The following is a 23,221-nucleotide window of genomic DNA, read 5'->3' on the forward strand; positions in this document are numbered from 1 at the left end:
ATTTTCTTTCCTCTTGCCAGATGGAAGACTCAGCCACAGATCTGCACCAGAGCCAGGCCTGTCCAGAAACAGACGATGGAGGGACAGGTAAACTGCGTAGCCAGACTCACAGTGGGGAGAGACCACATCGGTGTCGGGAATGCGAGTTCGCCACATCGAAGATGTCCGCCCTGAAACGGCACGTAAGGACGGAACACGCCGCGGGGAAGAGGAAACTGACGGAGAAACACTGCTGTCCACACTGTGAGTACGATGGGGCCAATATGAAGCTGCACGTCAGGACTCACGCTGGTGGGAGACCACACCAGTGCCCGCACTGCGAGTATTCAGCATCGCAGAGGGGTAACCTAAAACGGCACATAAGGGCTAAACACACCGGTGAGAGACCCTACATTTGCGGACATTGTGGCTACTCAACAGCAAATAAACAGCACCTTGTGCATCATGTAAGGGCAACGCACGGTGGTGAGCGACCATTTCAGTGTGCTGTTTGTGACTATTCCGCTGCACGAAAGATCACATTGGAACGCCACATCCTGGCAAAACACAGTAACAGTCGGCCGTACAAATGCACACAGTGTGACCACTCTGCAGTGACCAAAAACAATTTAAAGGTTCATATGAGGTCACACACCCATGAGAAACCATACAGTTGTGAGATGTGCGATTTTTCTACCGGGCATAAGGGCAGTTTGAATAAGCACATGGCAACCCACACTGGGGAGAAACCTTACAAGTGTGAAGTCTGTGATTATTCCACTGCTCATATGTCCAGTTTTAAGACACATATGGCCACTCACACCGGTGAGAAACCTTACAAGTGTGGAATTTGCTGTTATTCTGCAGCTCATATGTCCAATTTGAAACGTCACATGGCCACCCACACTGGAGATAAACCATACAAGTGTGACATATGTGACTATTCTGCAGCACAAGTGTCTAACTTAAAGTATCACATGGCCACTCACACAGGTGAGAAACCTTACAAGTGTGGAGTGTGTGACTATTCTTCAGCACGAATGTTTACTTTAAAGCGTCACATGGCTTCTCACACCGGTGAGAAAAGCTAAAAACACTTGGAAGTTGCTTTCATAACGATGAATGAATAGATAAATAGAAGAATAGAAGTAGTATGATAACGTGAATGAAGAATGAGTAAAGAGAATACTCATGAATGTTCACACCAAACTTGTTTTCAGAGCATTTATTCATAAGTACGAACGTCACACTACATCCTCAAAGGAAGTCGTTTGGTTTATATGGATGTTGTGACAGTTAGCCCAGCCTCCTTCGCTGACTTTTAGCAGTGCTGGCTTTTACTTTATGGGTGAGCACTTGTTTGTGATTCTAAGGTAAAATAATAAAATGAAATGTTCTCTACTGCTGGGAGAGTGAGTTTTCTCCCATTAATTAGAGAACCTTGCCAATGTGAACAAACACTCTCCCATAAAATAAATGGCAGCGCTGCTAGAAGCCTGTGAAGGGAGGAGGCTTTGGGTTAGCCTGGAGTCCAGCCTTGTTTGCTTAAGCCCACTACCGAAGAAGGACATTCGGTAGCGGAACAAACGTGGAGTGACCTTCAGGAGCGGACTAAAACAAACATGGCTGGACTCTGGGCTAGCTTCGGGTAGCCTGTATTACACAATCTCTCGCTTTTTTTATGGCTAACATGTAACAGGCTCTTCCTCATAAGAACTTGCGGCCATGCACATCCATCTCGGGAGAACCATAATCCTTGAGTTACCAATGGGAGCGCAGGACTCTGATGCACCTTTGAATATCCCTTCAATAGGAGCCCAGGATGCTGTTACTATGGAAACCAGGCACTGTATTCTGTTCATCATCAACATAAGGTCGTTGTTGATCGTACGTGAAGATAATTTTTTTTTTGGGGGGGGGGGATGTCAGACAAAGGGGGGATGATTTTGATAAAGGGGGTTGATGTTGGGGGGGGGGGGGACCATATTTTGTTCATCATCAGCACGAGGTCCTTGTTTGGGATGGTGATGGTTGGGGCAGGGTGGTGGTCAGACAAGGGAGGGGGGTCATTTAATTCTAATTAAGGGGGTTGATGCGGGGGGGGTACTATATTCTGTTCATCAGCAGCACCAGCTCATCGTACATAGCAAAGGCCAGGGCCACCTCACTGGAGGAGCGCAGCAGTCTCGGCTGGATCCCCTTGTAGAACCTGGGGGGTAGAAGGGAGGGGGTCAGGAAAGGGGGGAAGGTCAGGAAAGGGGGGTAGAAGGGAGGGGGTCAGGTCAGGAAAGGGGGGTAGAAAGAGGGGGGTGTCAGATAAGGGGGTAGACGGGGTGTCAGGTAAGGGGGTTAGAAGGGAGGGGGTGTAACAGAAGGGTGTAGAAATGAGGGGGTGTCAGATAAGGGGGTTATATGGGTACAGGAGTAGGTGGTGTATGAACTTAATGAAGGATTGTGTAGGGTGTTTGTCAAACCAAAATCATCAAGCTGCTCTCTGTGCATTTCCAGACAGGCTGAAGTCACTCCTCGTGCATTTATCATCTTGGGGTACTTTCTTTCGACACGTCTCCAAATTCTTCAGGTTAAGGAAATACATCTGCAAGGCAATTTATTTTGCCCTCGCGCCATATCTGCGGCATCTTCTCAGAAATGACGCAAACTGTTTATTTTGCCATGGATAATCTTTTTTTTACTAAAAAAGCACATTAAGTCATTTCATCTTCAACACAAAAACACAATGACAACGATGCACCTCCAGACTCCATTTATTTGCCAGTTTACAGACATGACATGACACAGAAGTTCATCTTCCACTGGACAACTAGGAACTACCTACAAAAATACCACATAGATTATTTACTATACATGTTGATTTCTCTTCAATTTTCTATTCCCAGCAGCAAGAAGCAAGAAAGTACATTGTTTAAAAAGTGTTGAATGAGAGAAACATACACAGACTTTTGCAAGAAATTCATCTGAAATCTACATGCAGTACATGTACAAGGAAAGGAATGTTTTAGATTGAGTCAACAGATGCAGAAATTTAATGTTAAGCCAGAACCAATCAGATGGCTTCATTCCATAAACCAGTGTTCTGATTGGTTGTGACATCATTAGTTTGGCTGTCACTCAATTTACAATCTGATACATTACAGTGTCCCTAAAACAGTAACTTATGAAAAATATGTTTGTGCAACAACAAAAAGTTGCTCAAAGCACACTTATCCACTAAGATTAATTTTCTGGACATTTTTTTTACATTTCTATGGAAGCAGATTCATACATCAATATGGCCCTAACTTGCTGTGCCATCCACTAAACATTAGTTGTTTTATATAATATTAGAAAACATATTTGGAAGAAATCTCAAGCAGAGTGTATCTCAAATTGGCCACACTAACTCAGCTGCTTGGTTCACAGCAAAACACAAACTGAAGAAATTAAGGCTTATACTCCAATTACTCCAAACCCATCTAGGTGCTGTTTGCTTTGGAAGTCTCTTGGACACTGGAAATGGGCAAAACAAAGTCTATTTTTTCGTCTTAGGATTTTGAAGAAAATAATGCTGGACAGGAAAATCCAGTATGTACTGATTTCCATTTCCACATCTTAACTGATCACCAGAACATCTGATCATGACGTTTGGAATATAAAACGAGCAGATGGCAGACAGAGTTGCAAGTCGGCCACAGCTCAGCACAAATGAATGACTACATCTCCTATGGATTGAAAATCTAGACAAAATGCACTCAACAGTGTTTGCTTATCACAGAGTCCTGATGACTGGAATAGTTACTGTGACATTGACGCCAGGGCTATCTCCAGCTTGACTTGTTTTCCCACTATTTGGTAATGTTTTTTCCATCCCCTCCAATTGGTTGGGAGCCCATGTTGTTAACTTGTAAATCTGTCATGATTATGAAAACACAATTTTTTTCAATTTTCTGCACTGAAGTTCAAATGTCTGGACAGATAGGGCGAAATGTTTGTTTGCCCCAACAGGCAGATTTCCGTCCCAGGACGGAGGGACGGGTCCTAGAGACAGATAGACATCCTCACACAGCACCTATACCAGTGGCAGGCCTCTGACTTCAACAGTTACGGGTACATCTGCACCCTCACACGGCACCTGATAGTTGCAGGCCTCTGTTTCGGTTTGAAAGACGGTAAAGTTGGGCATTTTGCTGCATCTTTTCTTTGATGCCAGACATCACATCACACCACGTTTGACACACTGACATCCCCACCCAAGGCCACACCAGTTTACTTTGTTGGTTCTCATGCACCAAAAATGTACTGGGAGATCAACTTGAAGTTGAGGAGAAGAGTTGCACCTTCGTGCACACAGTTCAAATAAAGCCATGCTTTAACAAAGCTCTTCCCCAATGGTCATGTTTCAAATTTCTCATGAGAACAGACAAAATAACTTTGTGTGACCTTGGTGTACATTGGACCCGACACCCTGAGTTACTACATACAACGCCCCCCTCCCACCCCTGCCCCCTCCAAAACCCCTGACCCCCTCCCACCCCTGCCCCCCTCCCATTAACACCCAGGAAAGCCCATAGGTATACAGATAGAAACGCTGAGGATTTACATGAAAGCTACATGTACATTTTCATCACAAAACTTTCCAGTAAGGATTTCACAAAGAAAATATTTTCTTGTAATAAATTTTCACCAAACATTTCCACACTTCAGATCTGTTGTTGAATTCAACAGAAACAGTCTCTTTGGACGATTCACTCAAAAGAATTTCCGATCAGATATACAGAAATTCTGATAAAATCCAAAACAAGATCCAAAACCTTTCACATCCAAGTCTTACAACTTTTCACGAGCTCTGCAAAACACTCAATTAGCATGAAAGATAAAACACGGACTAAACAATTGTACGTTTTGTCCCACCGCTTACTGTCTATTGCACATTCTTACAAAGCTTTAACCTCCTCTCTGCTAAGCCAGTCTTTTGGCACAACGTCTGTACTGGTCACAGGCTTACAAGGCAGGAGGATGGTTAAAAAATAATAATATCATAGAATCTACTACAGTAGAAGCCATTTAATTGCACAGCTTATTTGCCAGCGTATTTCGTGCAATTATCCGGCTGGTGCAATAATGCGAAGTTATCCAGCTGGACCACACCAGTTTGGGATTTTGGGATTCCGTGCAGTTAACAGAAGTGTGCGTTAATCCATTGTGCAATTAACTGGCTTCTACCGTACTGTAAATCCATTTACTTTTGCGGAGGTTTTATTTTGCAGATGGAGGGAAAGTGTTTATGCTGCATGTAAAATCCTCGGTTAAAGTGATTCTGTAGTACGGCAGTGATAAACTCACCGGAAATGAATATTCCTGGTGCAATAGGTTTTTAGTGCAAAGTTAACTGCAAACACAAAACCACCGTGAAAGTTTGCAGATCTACAGTACTTGCACCTGAGGCCTACATATCAGTGTAGTCTACAAAATTAGAGTCTGTTCCCATTTATAACACTTAGTAGTGCATAGATTACAATTAAGCCTACAAACACATCTGCACAGTGTCATGTAACATAGGATGGAGGTGGCAGTGGGCTTTTACAAGAGAATAAAACTACCTAAATCTTTAATAATTTTCATTATGGAATACATCATAAAATGTATATTTCTTAATTATCGGCACTCCAGCTAAAGTATAACAAAAGATGGTCATTGGATTCTACAACAATTAATACAAGAATTAATACAAGAAATTTCTAAAGATTTTTTTTCTTTGCTACAATTCTCAAAAAAGTTGTACCCAACAAAAATTACATTTTCATAGGTTTCATTTTCATTCTATGTTAATATATCTGATTATTGTGATGGCAATATTAGCCAAAAAGAAAAAAAGAAAAATCAAGTCAAGAGTTATAAAAGGTGTTATACAAACCATGCTGAAGTCGTCACTTTCATGACAGGTTTTCATGGCACGTGGATTTCCACAGGTTATGGTGACAATGATCACATTTCCATGCCACGTAAGACCACACCAATTTTATGTCTTGGTTTGCCGAGTCTTTGCTCTATATTTTTCTTTTGTAATTCTAAAAAAAGGGCGACAACTCCCGTTCACAAATTTCACGTTATTTTTGACTTGATTGAAAACCAATAATAAAATTGGAGTGGCCTTAACAAAATTAAGATATTACTGATGAACGTGCATGAAAAACCACAGCACAACCGACGGACGCCGTCGTCATGGAAACCACCAAAACGACCCGATCCGTGCATCCGAGTTACGGTTAGTCGGTCTTCCAGACCACGTTTAACATCTTCACGACTTCCTCGTAAATAACGAACACCATGGCAACGTCCAAACACACGCGGCTCAGCCGGGGAAGCGTGCCCTTGTAGAAACTGCGGACGGAACGGAGAGACCCATGCATCAATGCAACAAGCATAACTACAACCATGCAGCAAAATAAGTTACAACGTCAAGACTACGTCACACACATGGCTGAAAAGCAGAATGGAGAATTACAATATGTAGGTGGAAATGTTGATTGTAAAGCACTGCCTCATTCACAAAAGTATCACAACAAGCAAAACTCCAACCAGGCAGCAAAAAAAGTTACAATGTCAAGACTACGTCAGGGCGGCAGCGACACCACAATCACACATGGCTGGAAGGGAGATGGAGAATCACAAAATGCTGGCGGAAGTGTTCATCGCACAGCACTATACAGCATTCACAAAGGCATCACAACAAGCAATGATTACAGCACATGTGCAAGTATATGGTGCAAGAAAAATAAGTTACAACGTCAGGATTATGTCAGGGTGGCAGTCACATGATATTACACATGGCTGAAAAGCAGGTGAAAAGTTACAAGATGCAGACAGTAGTGTAAAAGTTGATTGTACAGCCCTCCTCATTCACAAAAGCATCATCACAGCAAGCAATGTTTACAGCACATGTGCATAGAAGGCAAGCAAATGCTGTATCTCAATTCAAATCTAAACATACACAGATCAACCAGCCTAGGGAATGTGACCTTCCAGGAGCAGTGAAGGAAAGGACAACACTTTCATCCATCCTGGCATTATTTCTGCATGCAAATTTGGGACATCCCAAAGAAATTCAATGTGTTAGCAAGGATGTGTAAGTGTCACGTGTCCTAAACTCAGCAAAACCATGGGGTATTCCATAGACACTATGCAGAAAATGGCAGGGAATGGAATGGATGGGATCAAGAAAAGGAAGCGAAGCCAGACTCACAGCAAGACATGCGTGAAAAGTAAGAAATCAGGAGCAACAGACGTGTTAAAGAGACACCAGCAAAACCACCACAGGCTGAAAAAATGATGGGCACTCCTGGACCAACATGCACCAAAGGACCTGCCAATAGTAATATTGTGATTATCAAGTCCTAAAGATGGTGTTGGTATGTGGAAATACTGAGCTATGATGTTTCATGTTAACAAACGTCAGTGTTTTTTCTATCCTGAAAGCAGCTTATAATTTATTGTTTTATGTATGGGTATGTATCTGTTCTCTATATGCCACACTGGTTATAACTATGTCAAAAACCTCTAGAAAGTCCTGTGCATACTGGAATCATGTACTGTGATATGGACATTACTCAATACCGCCTACTCTCCTTGTAGAGGTTGGTGGGGAAAATCGTGACCTTTTCATTATACCACTGTATGACTTCTTATTTTATCAGCCTCCTTATAAAAAAGACGGCATATAAGGAAAAGGTCACGATTTTCCCCACCAACTTCTGCTTGGAGAGTAAATACCTCCTACACTGTAGTTAACTAAGTTCCTATGTGAGTTGAGCTGCATATTTTCCACTGAAATCTAGTACACTGAACTGTCCTCATCATGGCACACTGATGGTGTGCAAATTATCGGCTTGGAAGTGATCTACACATGATGATACTGTTTGTGTTATATTTTGATATGTGGTATTGAGCTTCAAACTAAGTATGGATCTGTGTCAGTGATGCATAAGTTTTTCAGGCCACCAAACAAATGAAAGCAAGAAAAACCCTGGACAAACATGAGAAAAAACCTTTTAATCTGTTATTTTTTTCATACAGATTTTCTGCCAGTTACAAAGACATTACAATGCGTCAATGATAGAGAAGAATCAATGTCAACGATGTCCAAAAGAATCAAACTTTACATCAACAATGCTTTTGTGTCTTCCCAAGAGTGCAACAAATTTGGAGTACTTTTAGACATCTCCCTAACAGTTAGTGTGTTTGTATTGAGCTCAAGCAAGAACAACTTCATTTTTCACCAATGAAATCACCAAAACCTACAGTATGCCTGACCTAATGTCCTAAAGTAAACATTATTCATTTTTCTAAAAAAAATAAGACTTTCCGTGCCTTCGAATTCATTGATGATGACTTTGAGTCCGTTCGTCTACTTTAAGGATTTTTGTGATCATTCTTTAGGCCACTATATCAAGCATTCAAATCCCCCAAATCTTACAAGACTGACCAAAAATAAACCGCAGTATCTGAGACTATATAACAATAAGATCCACAATAAGACAATTTTTATTATCAGCTTGTTCAAGCTTGACTTTGAATCCATTCTGTTACTTTTAGTATGTTCAAGGTCATTTCAAGGTCATTTATCAGGCCAGACAACGGCAATGAACTTGACGGCCTCCTCGTAAATGGTGAAGACGAGGGCTGCGTCCAGACACACCCGGCCGAGGCGCGGCACGGTCCCCTTATAGAAGCTGTGAGCGGCACACACACACACAGACACACGCAACGTTAGCCGGGAGAGAGAGAGAGAGAAAGGGGGAAGAGAAGACAGACGACAGAAGAACAGCGTTCATCACTTTACGTTTGGAAAGACTCTGGGAATGGGGAACATCTGATCAACCTGAAGTCTGATATCAGAAACACTTGCTTCTAGTGACGCTCAAGAAGAGTGATGGATGAATGAATGAATGAACTTTATTTAACTGGATGTCACTTGAAACTTTCGGAAGTAAATCTACATTTTTTATTCAGTTGAAGAGAATTGTATTTGAATATTGTTAACCTGGTTGTCTAACCTTCATAAACACTTGCTACTGAATTTAGTTTTAAGTGGGGAAAAATACTCCTTGTGGAGAAGCCATTTTTGTTAATTAGCTCTAAGATTAATTAATTTCAATTAGCGCCAACTCCCTAAAGTCTGCTACCATTATAGTCACATGACTGACCTATGTCCTTTCCTGACCCCATGTGACGCTAATTCACCTTTATCCGCGGGGTAACCTATAACCATTGTAGTGAAAAACAGTATCTATGGAGATCAAAGTGACGAACAGTGGTGTCAAATTGCAATATTTTCAATGCAATATTTGGAAAATTTTGCAGTTTGAAACCACAGTACAGCGACTTCAGTTCATTTTCTTAGATACCCTTTATAGGTAGGTTACCCTGCAGATAAAACTGAACTAGCATTACTAGTATCAACTTTACATCACCCCCTTGCTAATGTCTATGTATTAATCAATTGAATCTTCCTGGCTGACTTCGGTCCCCTGGGTGGTCCTCTTGGGCAGGTTTTATTGTACTCCTATCCGCTGGTTCCATATTTACGTTTTACAAAAAGAGATATTTGTCTTCCACCCTCTGGTAAGTTTGGCATGCATGTCCAGAGCCTATCTACTCTGCCCTGAGTCAGAAAGGTTTTCATCTAAGTTTCTAACCAGATTTTTCCAGATCCCAGTTTCTTACCAAATGTAAAATGGAAACAGACATAACCACAGCACAGACCCAGGAAGGTAGAGACAATGAGAGTTCCGTTCTCCATGTGTCACACCAATGGGTCCTTTAATAATATGCCTCCAACACAAACATAAGTTTTCACAAACAAATCTTATGAAATACGTCCCAACAAATTTTGACAAAACAATTTCCCATACCAATCAGCTAATGTTTTGAGTAGAATTCCTGTGTTTTAGGTAAAACTTGTATGAATTTCATCACATTTATATGAACACCTGTAAGGCACCCATTCATTAGTGGTGCATAGGGCTGGGTATCGGTACAGCGTACCGGTACAAAACCGTTTTTTCTTATTGGACCGGTACAGAAAAACCGGACCTGAAAAAATTAGGTGGACCGGATGTTGGACCGATTAGAAAATTAACATATTATTTGATCAGGCATTCACACGTTTTGGCGCTTGCAGTTGGAAGAAAATGTCAAGAGTGAAGTAGAGTAGAGTTTATAGTAATTTCTACCAAGGTTTACAGTCAATCTTACAGGTGCAGTTAGCGTTGTAGGATTGTAAAACGCCAGTGTAAGTCTAATACTCCACCAAACAGATTTCTTTGTAGTGAAATGGACCATTGGTATGAGTCATACTGAATCAGGTCCAGGTTCAGGTCCGGACCTGGACCTGATCCTCTGGACCTGAACCGGACCTGGACCTGAATTTTCTGTACCGGTACCCAGCCCTAGTGGTGCACAAAACAAAAAGCCAGTATACGGAGGCTGCTGTACTTGGTGACACAGGGACAGAAGACTCCACGTCTCTACCTTAATGGATCTTTTAAACAGACAACAGAACAGCAGAGATAGGAACACACATGCACGACACAGGAGGACTCTAGTTCTTTATACTAGAGTGGGTGGACTCATTCTTTAGCTAACTGACATCTATCGCACTGCTGTCATCCCTCAGTAAGACATCGGGAGCCACATAGTTCTTGTTTAGAACCTCTATCAAGCCATTAAGGCTAGAGGCCACTGAAGAAGTTGTAAATAATGAAACTCGTTCAAAAGGCTGAATAAAAGTTCTTAACTAGAACTTTCCAGATGTCTCACTGAGGGATGACTGTTGTGTGATAGATGTCAGTTAGCTGAGAAATGACTCCACTCTACTATATACTATTAGTTCTTTAATACATACTGTCGCTCAGCTGAAATACTCTCCATGTTATTTTCTCTCTTTTATCAGGAGTGAGTTGGGCTGTTTTTGTCTTAGTAGACCTAACCATATTTTTTTTCAAGAAACTTTTTCTTTTTCTTCTGTTTTTTTTCCAAACCCATTTGACACTTATGGAATGCATCTTTTCCCGTTTTTAAGACATTGCTGCTGTATTCTTAAGTTTCCAGGCATCTACAAAGCGTGTAATGTTGAACAGTAAAAGTTTATGTGTGGAAATCAAAAGTGAAACACGTAGCGGACAATGAAGTGCGGACAATTGCAATATGACTATAAAGGGTACAGCAATAAAAGTATTCAGCATAATGATATCTACAAAAAACACTAAAATGTGACTTGGTTATGAGTGATGGATGAGTTCAGATGAGAACAAAATGAAGTCTGGAGGTGCAGTTCTAGTAAAAGTTGCTAGACTACTGCAAAGTGAAGATAGAATGATATTGGGGAGGGGCAAAAGTCAGCATTCAGAAATGGTGAATTTGTTGGACAAAGTTTGATGTTGAGTTCAGCACTGATCGCATTAACATCTTTAAACTCTGGGTAATAATGAATGCCACAAAGCTGAGTTTTATGAATGCCATCTGTGCACACATCATTAATTTCTATCTGTTGCCTTGAACAAAAATTGGATATTTTGAAGAAGTGCAGTCCATCAAAGTTTTGCATTTCCAAGTTTTGACAGTAGATGGGACAATGGTCTGTTGTCTTGGAATGACAGAATTCAATGACAACATTGTGTCTTCTAGCACTGAACTGTGACCTTGTAGTTTCATTTCCTATAACAGATGTCATCCATAAAACTCTGTGTGGCTCTAGAACAGAAGGAGAGTCTACTCACGCCCTGGGTCCTTCGTGCTTGGCGATCTTGACTGCGCAGTCCCACGCACTCTTGTACTTATGTGCCTCTAGACCCTGCCAACAGAAAAACACTTGTGTTGGTATCACACAGAAGTTTCACAGGTTGGTCTCACATGTGTGTTTCACAAGTAGGTCTCAGGTTTCACAGGTTGGTCTCACATGTGCCACTTACGAAAGGTAGTGAAACATCTGACTATTTCCAAAATCAATCCAGTTGCTTGAGTAACTGCTTTTTGACATAACTTATTACCTGGATGTCTAACCTTCACCAACGGCTCTCTTGCTAATGTCTGACTATTTGCTATTTAGCATGTCTTATCACCTGGAAGTCTAATCATAGTTGACATGGTCTGACATGTGTGTTTTACAGGAGGGTCTCACATGTCAGTTTCACAGGCATGACATCACTTTTATATTCAGAGGTTTTACAAATCCAAGGTCTCACATGTCTGTTTCACAGGTGGGTCTCACACTGCTTTACCAGTTAAGCAAAACAAACAAACAAAAACAAGCCTGACCTGCATCCTGGTCTTCACTACGTCGATGGGCGTGTTCCCGAAGACGCTGGCTGCGCCCGCCGTCGCGCCGAACGCTGCCGTGATGAAGGGGTTGATGTTTTTGCTGAGGTCGTCGCCGCGGTACCAGTCCTTTAACGAGTTCATCACCAGGAAGCGGATCGCCTGATTGGACCCCTGCTTCAGTATCGTGGGAAACAAACCTTTGTACGTTCCACCGATTCCTGGGGAAAACAAAGGCTTGTCAGAGCTGTCAGTCATGGCGGTTACCATGGTGATGACCAGGAATAGTTTTTTCCTCATTGGATCTAGACAATCATCATGGCAATACATGAATTTTTTAAAGTGCGTACTATACAGCATCAGGAGCTCTGGCTTTTGGAATAGGTACTGGTCCAGAAATACTCAAGGCCATCAGTGATGTCAATCACCTCATGGTTGTCATGTTGATTGAGTTATAAGCTATCAGTTGGCTGGTTACAAGGTTTTAAGCTAGAGTGTGCAACTTTCTGACGATAATCTTTGCTTGAGGTGAGACAAATTTCCCTTGTCCCATTGTCATTGTTGGTCCCTTTGCCCCTTTCCTGATGTCCCTCCCACTAGACTTACCCTGTTCCCTGACGATCTCCCTGACCCCGTGGAAGAAGCCCCTGTACTTGGGGTTGCCCGACGTCTGGTCGTGGATGAACTTCACCTTGACCGTCTCCATGGGCGTGACCACGAACACCGCCTCCGACGCGCCCGCCATCAACCCGCATAAAAAGCTGTTGCCCTTTGACAGTTGACCTCTCTCGTTACGCATCATGTTACTGAAGAACTCAAAAGCACCAAACCTGTAAAGGGTGAAAGGTCAGGGGTGACAGGTCAGAATGCAGAGGTCAGGAGTTAAAAAAAGATACTATCTGCATCAACGACACGAGGAAAAGCAAATGTCCAGGGTGTCATGTTCAAGTCTTCTAGCGTTTTCTTATCTGAATGAATGAATGAGTGAGTGAATGAGTGAGTGAATGAATGAGTGAATGAGTGAATGAATAAATGACTGAATAAAAGAATGAATGAGTGAATGAGTGGATAAATATTAAGTGAATGAATGAATTCAATATATGCATAAATGAATGAATGAATGAATGAATGACTGAATAAACAAACGTGTAAACCCCTGTCCGTACCTGACTGCTGCCTGAATGAATGAGTGAATGGATGGATGAATGAAGAAATGAATGAATAAGTGAGTGAGTGTGAGTGAGTGAGTGAGTGAGTGAGTGAGTGAGTGAGTGAGTGAATTAATGAATAAAAGAATGAATGAATAAACATGTAAACCCCTATCCCCACCTGACTGCTGCCTTGGGTATGGACCCGTAGACGAGCGAGAATTAATGAAGGAGTGAATGAATGAATGAATGAATGAATGAATGAATGAATGAATGAATGAATGAATGAATGAATGAATGAATGAACAAACATGTAAACCCCTGTCCCCACCTGACTGCTGCCTTGGGTATGGACCCTTAGACGAGCGAGAATGAATGAATGAGTGAATGAGTGAATGAATGAATGAACAAACATGTAAACCCCTGTCCCCACCTGACTGCTGCCTTGGGTATGGACCCTTAGACGAGCGAGAATGAATGAATGAGTGAATGAGTGAATGAATGAATGAACAAACATGTAAACCCCTGTCCCCACCTGACTGCAGCCTTGGGTATGGACCCGTAGACGAGCGAGAATAAATGACTGAATGAATGAATGAATGAATAGAATGAATGAATGAATGAACATGTAAACCCCTGTCCCCACCTGACTGCTGCCTTGGGTATGGACCCGTAGACGAGCGATAATGAATGAGTGAATGAGTGAATGAATGAATAAAAGAATGAATAAATGAAAAAACAAATGTGTAAACCCCTATCCCCACCTGACTGCTGCCTTGGGTATGGACCCTTAGACGAGCGAGAATGAATGAGTGAATGAATGAATGAATGAATGAATGAATGAATGAATGAGTGAATGAATGAATGAATGAGTGAATGAACAAACGTGTACCTGACTGCTGCCTTGGGTATGGACCCGTAGACCAGTGAGCTGAGCCCGCGGTACAGCCCGCGCACGCCGTGGTCCCGTACCGTGGCCTGCACACAGTGCACCGGCCCGCGGTACTTGGGAGGGTTCGCTTTCTCGTCCAGCTGCAGCTGTGTCTTCACGTACTCTGTGGGGAAGGTGATGCAGATCTCGATCCCGCCCGCAATGCCACCTGGAACAACAAACAAACAAACAGGTGAGTACCCACCCGAAATGCCACCTGGGGACAACAAACAAACAAACAAATAAACAATCGGGTGAGTAAACGTGCTGCGTTTTCACATACTCCGTGGGGAAGGTGATACAGATCTCGATCCCGCCAGCGATGCCACCTGGGGACAACAAACAAACAAACAGGTGAGTACCCACTGCGATGCCACCTGGGACAACAAACAAACAAACGGGTGGGTACCCACCCGTGATGCCACCTGGGACAACAAACAAACAAACAAACAGGTGAGTACCCACCCGCGATGCCACCTGGGACAACAAACAAACAAACAAACAGGTGAGTACCTGCCCGCGATGCCACCTGGGACAACAAACAAACAAACAAACAGGGGAGTAACCACCCGCGATGCCACCTGGGACAACAAACAAACAAACAAACAGGTGAGTACCTGCCCGCGATGCCACTTGGTACAACAAACAAACAAACGGGTGGGTACCCACCCGCGATGCCACCTGGGACAACAAACAAACAAACGGGTGGGTACCCACCCGCGATGCCACCTGGGACAACAAACAAACAAACAGGTGAGTACCCACCCGCGATGCCACCTGGGACAACAAACAAACAAACAAACAGGTGAGCAAACATTGTATATCTGTATACCAACAAATATTCGCTCAATATAATGTATCTCCCTGACTCTCAAACATTTCAGCAAGAAGTTATGCTGAAAACTGAAGGCTGAAAGGAAAATTTGAACCTGACTACATGTACGTTTACTTGTGTAAAGCTAGTTCACCTTTATCTGCGGGTTAACCTATATCCGTTGTTTATAGAAAAAAAAGGTATTTGGGGATAGCGAGTTGACAGACGATGGTTTCAAACCGTATATTGAATATCTTACAATTTCAAACGTCCGTTGACATGATACTGTATCCCTAAATACCTTGTTTTTATTAACAACGGATATAGGGTACCCCACGAATAAAGGTGAACTAGTACTAGTGTTACCAACTTGGTACAACAAACAAATTAAGTAAACATTCACTCAAACCCATCTGGTTCTTGGACATTTTAAAAGAGCGCAAACCAGAAGTTTGGAGCAAAACTTGAATACAACAAGTTTATCTGTTTGAGTTCTCGGAAATAAACAGGAGAATAATATGAAAGTAGAAAAACTTGACTATGACTATAATATTTATATATGAATCCACTCTCTGAAACTGTGTCTACAAGGTACAGACTTTCTCCTAGGACTCTGTTTTCCAGTTTAGTATCATCTTCCAAAATTTGAGAACAAAACCCATCACTAGATCTTGAAAGAATCAATATGAAACAGTAGATCAATCAATCAATGGTTTCCCAGGAAATGCCGCTGCACGTTTCCTAACGTTGCTAACGAGGTTACATCTGATTATTAACGACCTGGATACCAATAAAGTCATTTGTCCAGATCAGACCCGTACTTCATCCCCTGCCCTGATCGCTAAACCTAATTCTGGTCACACGGCGCAGTCCGTCATCTACGTTACCATGACAACCAGGGGGCGGGAAAGCCCCCGCACCAGCGGAACAGTTTCGTCTGACATTTAATCTCAGAAAACGATTCATAGCGTAATGATTTGGCGGCATACTAAAATCAGTTATTGTTTCTCACACAGGAATATATCATATCTATATATATATAAAGTCAATTGAACATTTTCTCATGAACACAACTTTGTTTTTCTGCTATAGAAACGTTTCTGAAGTCTAGATTCTGCTGTTTTCTTTAGTGTAAAACAACATCCGTGCTCAAATGCTGCCTTACGGTATCGTTTGACATTTAATCTCAGGAGACGATTCAGCGTAATGATTTGGTTGCAATAAAATCAGTTCTTGTTTCTCACACAGGAATATATCCTATCTATATATATATATATAAAGTCAAGTGAACATTTTCTCATGAACGCAACTTTGTTTTTTTAGCTATAGAAATGTTTCTGGAGTCTAGATTCTGCTGTTTTCTTTAGTGTAAAACAACATCTGTGCTCAAATGCTGCCTTACAAAGAGGAAAACAGCAGAGGAGACTGTAACATCCACTCTCACAATACCATCAGGTGCCATAATAATCACCACATGAGAAAAAGTTCAACGTTGCTGAAAGGGTTGTACAAATGTGGCATCAGTTATCAGATATTGAACTTAATTTTAACACAATCGTGAGAAGGCCTTTATAACAAGGTGTCTTGATGTGGCGCCAGTGGCGGTATTATGGCACCCGGTGGAATTATGAGAGTTGATCCCTGAAACATTTGTACAGCACAAAAATAAGGTTGCATTCATGAGGAAACTGTGTTCAATTGATTGATTAACCAGGGGAGTATTCTTAAAGTCAGCAGAGAGCTGGAAAAATTCCCTGAAACTGAGGATACCAACTTGGTGGTACTGTGAGATTTTTCTCAGTCTTATTTTTCATTAAATTGAAAACCAACACATTAATAAATGAATTAATCAGCTATTGTGAAAAGAGTGATAAAAATGGCATTATGTTAAATTGAGCAGCAACAAATTTAATTGCCAGACAAGTATCATGTAGCATTCATATGTAATAAGAGTTGCCCTTGAGCTTGCCCTCAATCTGAATTGAATAAACCAGTTTTCCCAAGCTGGGCCTCATCAAGTCATATACATGGATGACGTCAAAAAACAGGCAGCCTAAAAACAGTTGCTAGACAGCTAATTGTGAACTTTAAGTTAGTACTAGTAATACATTTAAATATAATTTGTAATTTTGTGATAAGTAATTTTGCAAAATCCCAGATACAAGAAAATGCCCGTTTGGTATAATCATTTGATGCTTAGAGAAATCTGCCGAGAGAAAGACATTTGATTTTCAGTAACAATCTTTCACCAAACAGAGGAAACAGCAAACTACACTGCCCTGCCCTGTAAGGGTCACAGATAATTCCCTAGGTATCCGTCATGTTATATTTACCCCCCCTCTAGACACAATTGCAATCAGGACGTCCGAGTGACGCTAGCGCAGGAAGATTTCCCCGGGGATCGTTCCCACGCCCTTCTCCGCCCTCCCGCTACACGTGCGCCGACTGTTCGGACACGATAAGGAACGGACAGAGTTTATCTTCCACAGGGAAGCGATAGGGAATGGAATCCTAATGACCTAAACTGTAGTCCAAATTGATGGCTTAATAAACACTGGCAACCTTGCTGTAGTACTTAGGATTATAACTAGGAAGTTGTGGCTGTGAGAATGGAATCTTCCACAAGAGCAGAGATAGAGAATGGGTTCCTAAACTGTAGTCCAAATTGATAGCTTAATAAACACTGGCAACCCTGTTGCAGTAGAAGGTAGTGGCTCTGAGAATGGAATTTTCCATAATTTGTCTTTCTTGCTTGCATGGAACGGAATTTTCCTTCTGGCGGAATTTTCTGATTTTGAAAATATCCTGTTCTATTTAATTTGGTCCTCTTCCGATTTTGTAACCTCAAATAAAGTATGCAAGCCGACTTTGGCAACGTATTGGGACCACTTTTCAATTTTAAAAAGTTTTAAAAGTTTTAAAATTGCGTACTTTAATCGAGAAAATACGGTAGTCCAAATTGATAGCTTGATAAAACCTCAGGTAAGGTCTTGATTGTGAGCGAGAATGGAATTTTCCATGCTTTGTCTTCCTTGCATGGAACGGAATTTTCTTTCTGATGGAATTTTCCGATTTCAAAGTATCCTGTTTCCGTCGGACTGGAATTTTCCACAGTATTGACCTTAAAAACTCAGACCATCATAATCATTATTCATCAGTCTTGCAACCAAACAAAATGGATGAAATCTTTAAGATCTACAGATACCCTTACATAAGACCAATCAATCAGTAAGTAGCCTACTAGTACGTCAATGCGTTTGAGTTTCCTTACCTTCCCTGTAACCTTCAAACTTTACCAGTTACATCGATCACATCTATAATATTAGTATAATGACTCATACACACAGCATCTACCTGCAAGCATTTCTAATCCTCAGGAAACGAGAACAACAGATGATACACCGGATATTAAGTGACTCTGAGCCATGAACAAATCAATGGAGCTGAAATCGTTCCTCCACCCCTTTCCAATTTCAGTTGACCTTGAAGTGTTCCGGACATTTACTTTATAATATAGTGTTCTATTGTGTAGCACTGGGAGGTATGAATCAATACTGGAGCCCAGAACAGTTATTATATAATTCTTCTCTCGCATCATAAATGTTCAAAAGTGTTTTCTCTTAGAAAAGGTACTGTAACCACAACTTGTATCAGGCTTATAACATAAGCATGTTTATTGGAGAGTTACACTTACAGGTGAATGTGGTGGAATTTGATACTAGTAATGCCGATATACAGTGTATATGATACTCCCTCGTATGATACTCCCTCGACTTGGCTTCCTGAAAGAAGATCATCTTGGGATGTTGCCCACGTCTGGTGGGCAACATGATACTATCAACATCATAACATACCATGTTAAACTGAATTTTTCTTGCACAAAAACACTTTTAACGCCAACCACATTGTGAAATACTTGTCTGCTAGTTGCCAAGGCTGTCTGTCAGTGCCATTGTCTGATAACATTTCTAAGTAGTTATGGGTCATAACATGACCTCCTGTCACACAAGAACAACCTGCTGTCAATCATAATTAAGGAACACCTGCCAGAGACCAATCACGTCCCAGCATTGTGTCGACGCCCACAGACCAGCCTTGTGTGTTTACCAAGACTCAAGGACAAAAGTGGAAGTACAAGGGTATTTAGATCATAACAACACAGCCAGGGAGGCCACATGAGGCCAAGCAAAGAGAAAACACTGCAAAATATGTTCTGTTTTGTATTCTGTTTTGTGTACTAGTACCGTATCTACTACTAGTTCCTGTTCTTATCTATTTGTATTAAGCACAATTATATACAATAGAAAGTTCAGTATAACTTATACTGAACAATGGACTCACAGTAAAATTCTTATACTATAAGAATTTTACTGTGAGTCCATTGTTTGATCGTTGTGTTTTGTGTGTGTGGGGGGGGGGTGCAAAAGCTTTGAGAAACACTGTAGAATGCTGTACTAAAGCAATGCTACGTATGTAGATTATTTTATATTTCTTTTAGTAGAAGCAAATTCCAGAGGCCTTTCTTACCAAAAAACTTTCCTTGACTACGTCGTTTCAGCTGGACAAAGCACGTTAGAAAGTTTGAGAAATGCCAAATTTGTTGTCAGATAATTTACCCCAGTTTACAGTAATAGACAAACTTGCCAGCATGGCATGTCATGGTCACACCACTAACACACCACCTGTGACCAATCACAGCTCAGCACACCACCTCTGGAGCCAATCAAAGGCCAGCTTTAGGGCTGACGCCCACAGACTATGTTCATGAGGGGAGAGTTTGGCTCTCTGACGTAAATCCAGGCACTGGGACAGAACAAAAACTCACCCTGCGGCTAACTAGTCAAAACAACCACATAAATACCAGTGGGAATGTCACTCTCCAAATTTAAAAGCCACCATTCTGGAAGCCTTGCATTTTTCACTCAATGGCAAATGAATGATACAAGTTTCACACATTTTCTAAATGACACGGAACATGTTTCATTCTGTCACAAATTAATCAAAGAAACATTCCTGCAATGAACTGCTTAGACATCTAGCTAGAACATTACAAAATACAAAACAGATGAAAAAAATGGACAACTTTCCAAGACGTCCCTCAGATGTTTCACTCAGATTGTATCCAATATCTTTCCATTTCATCAGTGATGGAGAATTTCAGTTTCCAGAACTCATTCTCTAACCTCGTTCTATGTCCTTCATGAAATATGTTATCTAAACTGACTCTGTATGTTTTACAGAGTTTGGCTCTCTGACGTAAATCCATGCACTGGGACAGAACAAAACCAACCCTGGGGCGAACTAGTCAAAACAACCACATTAGATACCAGTGGGAATGTCACTACCCAAATTTAAAAGCCACCATTTTGGAAGCCTTGCATTTTTACTTTTCACTCAATGTAAAGTGAATGATACAAGTTTCACACATTTTCTAAATGACACAGTACATCTTTCTTTCTGTCACAAATTAGTTATAGAACCATTCCTGCAATGAAGGTTAGATATCTAGCTAAGAACTAGTAGAAGATTACAAAATACAAAATAGATAAAAAATGGACAACTTTCCAAGGAGTCAGATGTTTCACTCAGATGTTTCACTCAGATTGTATGATCCAATATCTTTCAATTTCATCAGTGATTGAGAATTTCAGTTTCTAGAACTCATTCTAAAAGCTCATTCTATGTCCTTCCTGAAAGATGCTATCTGAACTGACTCTTTTATAGGATTTACACAGAGGCTTGATGTATTTTGTATTATAGATGTAATGTTTGACCATTTCCCAGTGATAGCCTCCGGGCCCATGTAGCCTCAGTGTCTCCCTGATGGAGTGTTCCACGGATCCAGCCTTAATGAAATCTCTGACGCACACTCCGGACTAGGTTATGAATTTAGATGGGAAATCTCGTCAGCCCTTAATGATTTTCCTGTCAGGTCAGATTAAATGTTTCATGACTCAATTATAACTTAATAGGAGGTGACTTTGCAGAGAGATGAAACCAAACACAACAGGGGGTTACAGTCCGGATCATATCAGCTTACAAAAAACAATCAGATTCAGAGGCTGAATAGAATGGATCAATTTCTGGTTTGGTAGAAGAGAGTGAAATATCATCTCCATCATCATCATCATTTTGGGCTATTGATGCAGTCCTTACCAGGCTCCACAGGTTGCTGGGAAAATAGTAGAAATCCCTCAAATAGACAGGTAATATACCAGAGGAGTTAGCTGACTTGGTTTGCAAACTGTTACTTTTTTGTTCGGATAATCCCTCTGTCATGTTACTCGTCTATTTAGCCAATTTCTAGTACTGTATTTTTCCAGTGACCCTTGGAGCCTGGTGGAGATAATTATTGATGGACTCAATATTTTGAATCTACAAAAAAAAGTAATAGTAAATGAAAACACAGAAAAATCACACCACATTCACCTGTAACTCTTCAATAACATGTTTATGTAGTCTGATACTTTATACAAAAGGTGGTATTATCAGCCTGATCTCCACCAATCAGCAACTGCCATGCAGGCGACGCCCACAGTACTTAAGTGGGTCATTGAACTCAACAGGCCTGCTTGACAAGAAATCTGCATTTACAGAACATTTAGTCTGATTTTCTCACAACATTTGGGATAACCACCATAAACACCATCGTTTTGAATGTAGCAAAATCCTTGTAACCTAAGGGGTGACCTTATGTTGCCTTCTGACATCATCACTAATAAAACAAGTGTAATTATAGCCATGGGACATCTCATGTGGTTTGACTGCACAGGATCAAATTTGTAACGACATAATCCTCAATTTAGAACCATTCTTCTGTGACAATATTGGGCTGGGATTGTCTGAGAGACCAGAAAGGTCCTCCTGGTTGTAATATATTACTTCGAAGGCAACATGTGAGGGAGGGGGATGAATGGAAAATTCCACCGTCATGGGGCATAGGGGCGGTCCGACTACTGTTCAACACTGATTAATACTAGTAACTCATACAACAACGGCACAAGGACACAGACTAACTCAACATCTTAACTTGCTCTCTCTAACATCTCTAAGATCCATTTAAAGTTTAAGTCTAAACGCAAACGGTACGTGGATTATCCGAGAGTTCGTGCGTGCTTTTGGGCCGTTTTATGCGCGGCTACTCTGATCTGAGTGATTGTTTTGGTAACGGGGGGAGGGCGGAAAATTCCCCCGAGAGAACACGCCCACTTTTTAATTAATGCAAGATTGTCTGAGCAAACAGCAACTTTGTGGGGTGTTGATTTGTAGTAGTAACAAATCTCAGGACATGGGAAATGTGGGCAACATAAACTGGGTGACAAGATTAGGACTATTGTACACGGATGTGTAGGATTTACGAGGACTTCTAAAAGTACGCACCCGTGCTTTAATTAAAGTCATACACACATCATTAGCGCTCTAGGCAAGACTTCAAGGATAAATTTACAACTGCCCAAACCTCCCTTTCTTTTCTGGGCTTGTAAAACTGCTGTTTACTCAAGATATTTCCAAGAAAATCCGGCGGAAACAGGAAAACCCCAAACCAAACTTGCTTGATCACGGTGATTCGAACTCAGCCATGACCGTCGTGTGTTGGAGTTTGTAAAAGACACACGTAAATGTCATCCCTGGATATGTAAACCATGAAGATAACGTGAGTACGTACCCGCTATGATAGCCTTGCCAGGGTGGGTGAGCTTGACGCTACCTGACGGAGCCGCGGCGCCCAAGTTCCGCGGATGGGCCGTCAGGACGGGGTTAACCAGCGACGTGGGGTAAGTCCTGGGCGCCGTGCCGCCCATTCCCGTCAGGATAGGCGAGTCTCTCCGATCCATGGCGAATAATCAAACCTTCTCAACGATCTCGTCTTCAAATCTGCGTCCGGGACATCCAGGTGATCCCGCAACGTGCACGTAAAACACGTAGACGACGTCAAAACGTCACGTTGGAAACGTCCTCTGCTCGCACAGCCGACGGCGCTCGAATGACGGCCAGCGAAAACACGACCTTTGACCTACACGCATGCGTTCTGCCAAG

At 41.6% G+C, this 23,221-nt stretch overlaps 2 protein-coding genes across 4 annotated transcripts in view; one reads left to right on the plus strand and one right to left on the minus strand.

Moving 5' to 3' along the window:
- LOC118426338 (zinc finger protein 525-like) overlaps positions 1–1,114 on the plus strand; it is a 4,060-nt gene extending 2,946 nt beyond the window's left edge. The window contains exon 2 of the mRNA XM_035835650.1: positions 21–1,114. Within this exon, the coding sequence (XP_035691543.1) occupies positions 21–1,070 (1,050 nt within the window). The 3' untranslated portion in view covers positions 1,071–1,114. The remainder of the gene's footprint in view (positions 1–20) is intronic.
- Positions 1,115–1,999: 885 nt separating this feature from the next.
- LOC118425891 (tricarboxylate transport protein, mitochondrial-like) lies at positions 2,000–23,207 on the minus strand. 3 transcript variants are annotated; one of them, XM_035835031.1, is made up of 6 exons: positions 22,851–23,207; positions 14,332–14,539; positions 12,898–13,121; positions 12,292–12,512; positions 11,754–11,827; positions 2,000–2,188 (listed from the first exon to the last, which is right to left on the minus strand). In XM_035835031.1, exons 1-6 carry the CDS (start codon positions 23,017–23,019, stop codon positions 2,086–2,088), a joined length of 999 nt encoding a protein of 332 aa, XP_035690924.1. In that variant the 5' UTR covers positions 23,020–23,207; the 3' UTR covers positions 2,000–2,085. The 3 variants fall into 3 exon arrangements, with proteins under 3 accessions (XP_035690924.1, XP_035690922.1, XP_035690923.1); XM_035835029.1 differs by lacking the exon at positions 2,000–2,188 and adding an exon at positions 4,689–6,357 and having other exon boundaries at positions 22,851–23,206; XM_035835030.1 differs by lacking the exon at positions 2,000–2,188 and adding an exon at positions 8,007–8,705 and having other exon boundaries at positions 22,851–23,206.
- Positions 23,208–23,221: the final 14 nt, after the last annotated feature.

The sequence above is a fragment of the Branchiostoma floridae genome, chromosome 11 (genome assembly GCF_000003815.2).
Source record: "Branchiostoma floridae strain S238N-H82 chromosome 11, Bfl_VNyyK, whole genome shotgun sequence".
Classification (NCBI taxonomy): domain Eukaryota; kingdom Metazoa; phylum Chordata; class Leptocardii; order Amphioxiformes; family Branchiostomatidae; genus Branchiostoma; species Branchiostoma floridae.

Coding starts and splice junctions, on each gene's coding strand:
- LOC118425891 (XM_035835029.1), bottom strand. CDS start 23,019: ATGGATCGGAGAGACTCGCCTATCCTGACGGGAATGGGCGGCACGGCG. Junction 14,540..22,850: donor TGGCAAGGCTATCATAGCGG/GTACGTACTCAC, acceptor TTGTTGTTCCAG/GTGGCATTGCGGGCGGGATC. Junction 12,513..12,897: donor GGAGATCGTCAGGGAACAGG/GTAAGTCTAGTG, acceptor TGTTTTCCCCAG/GAATCGGTGGAACGTACAAA.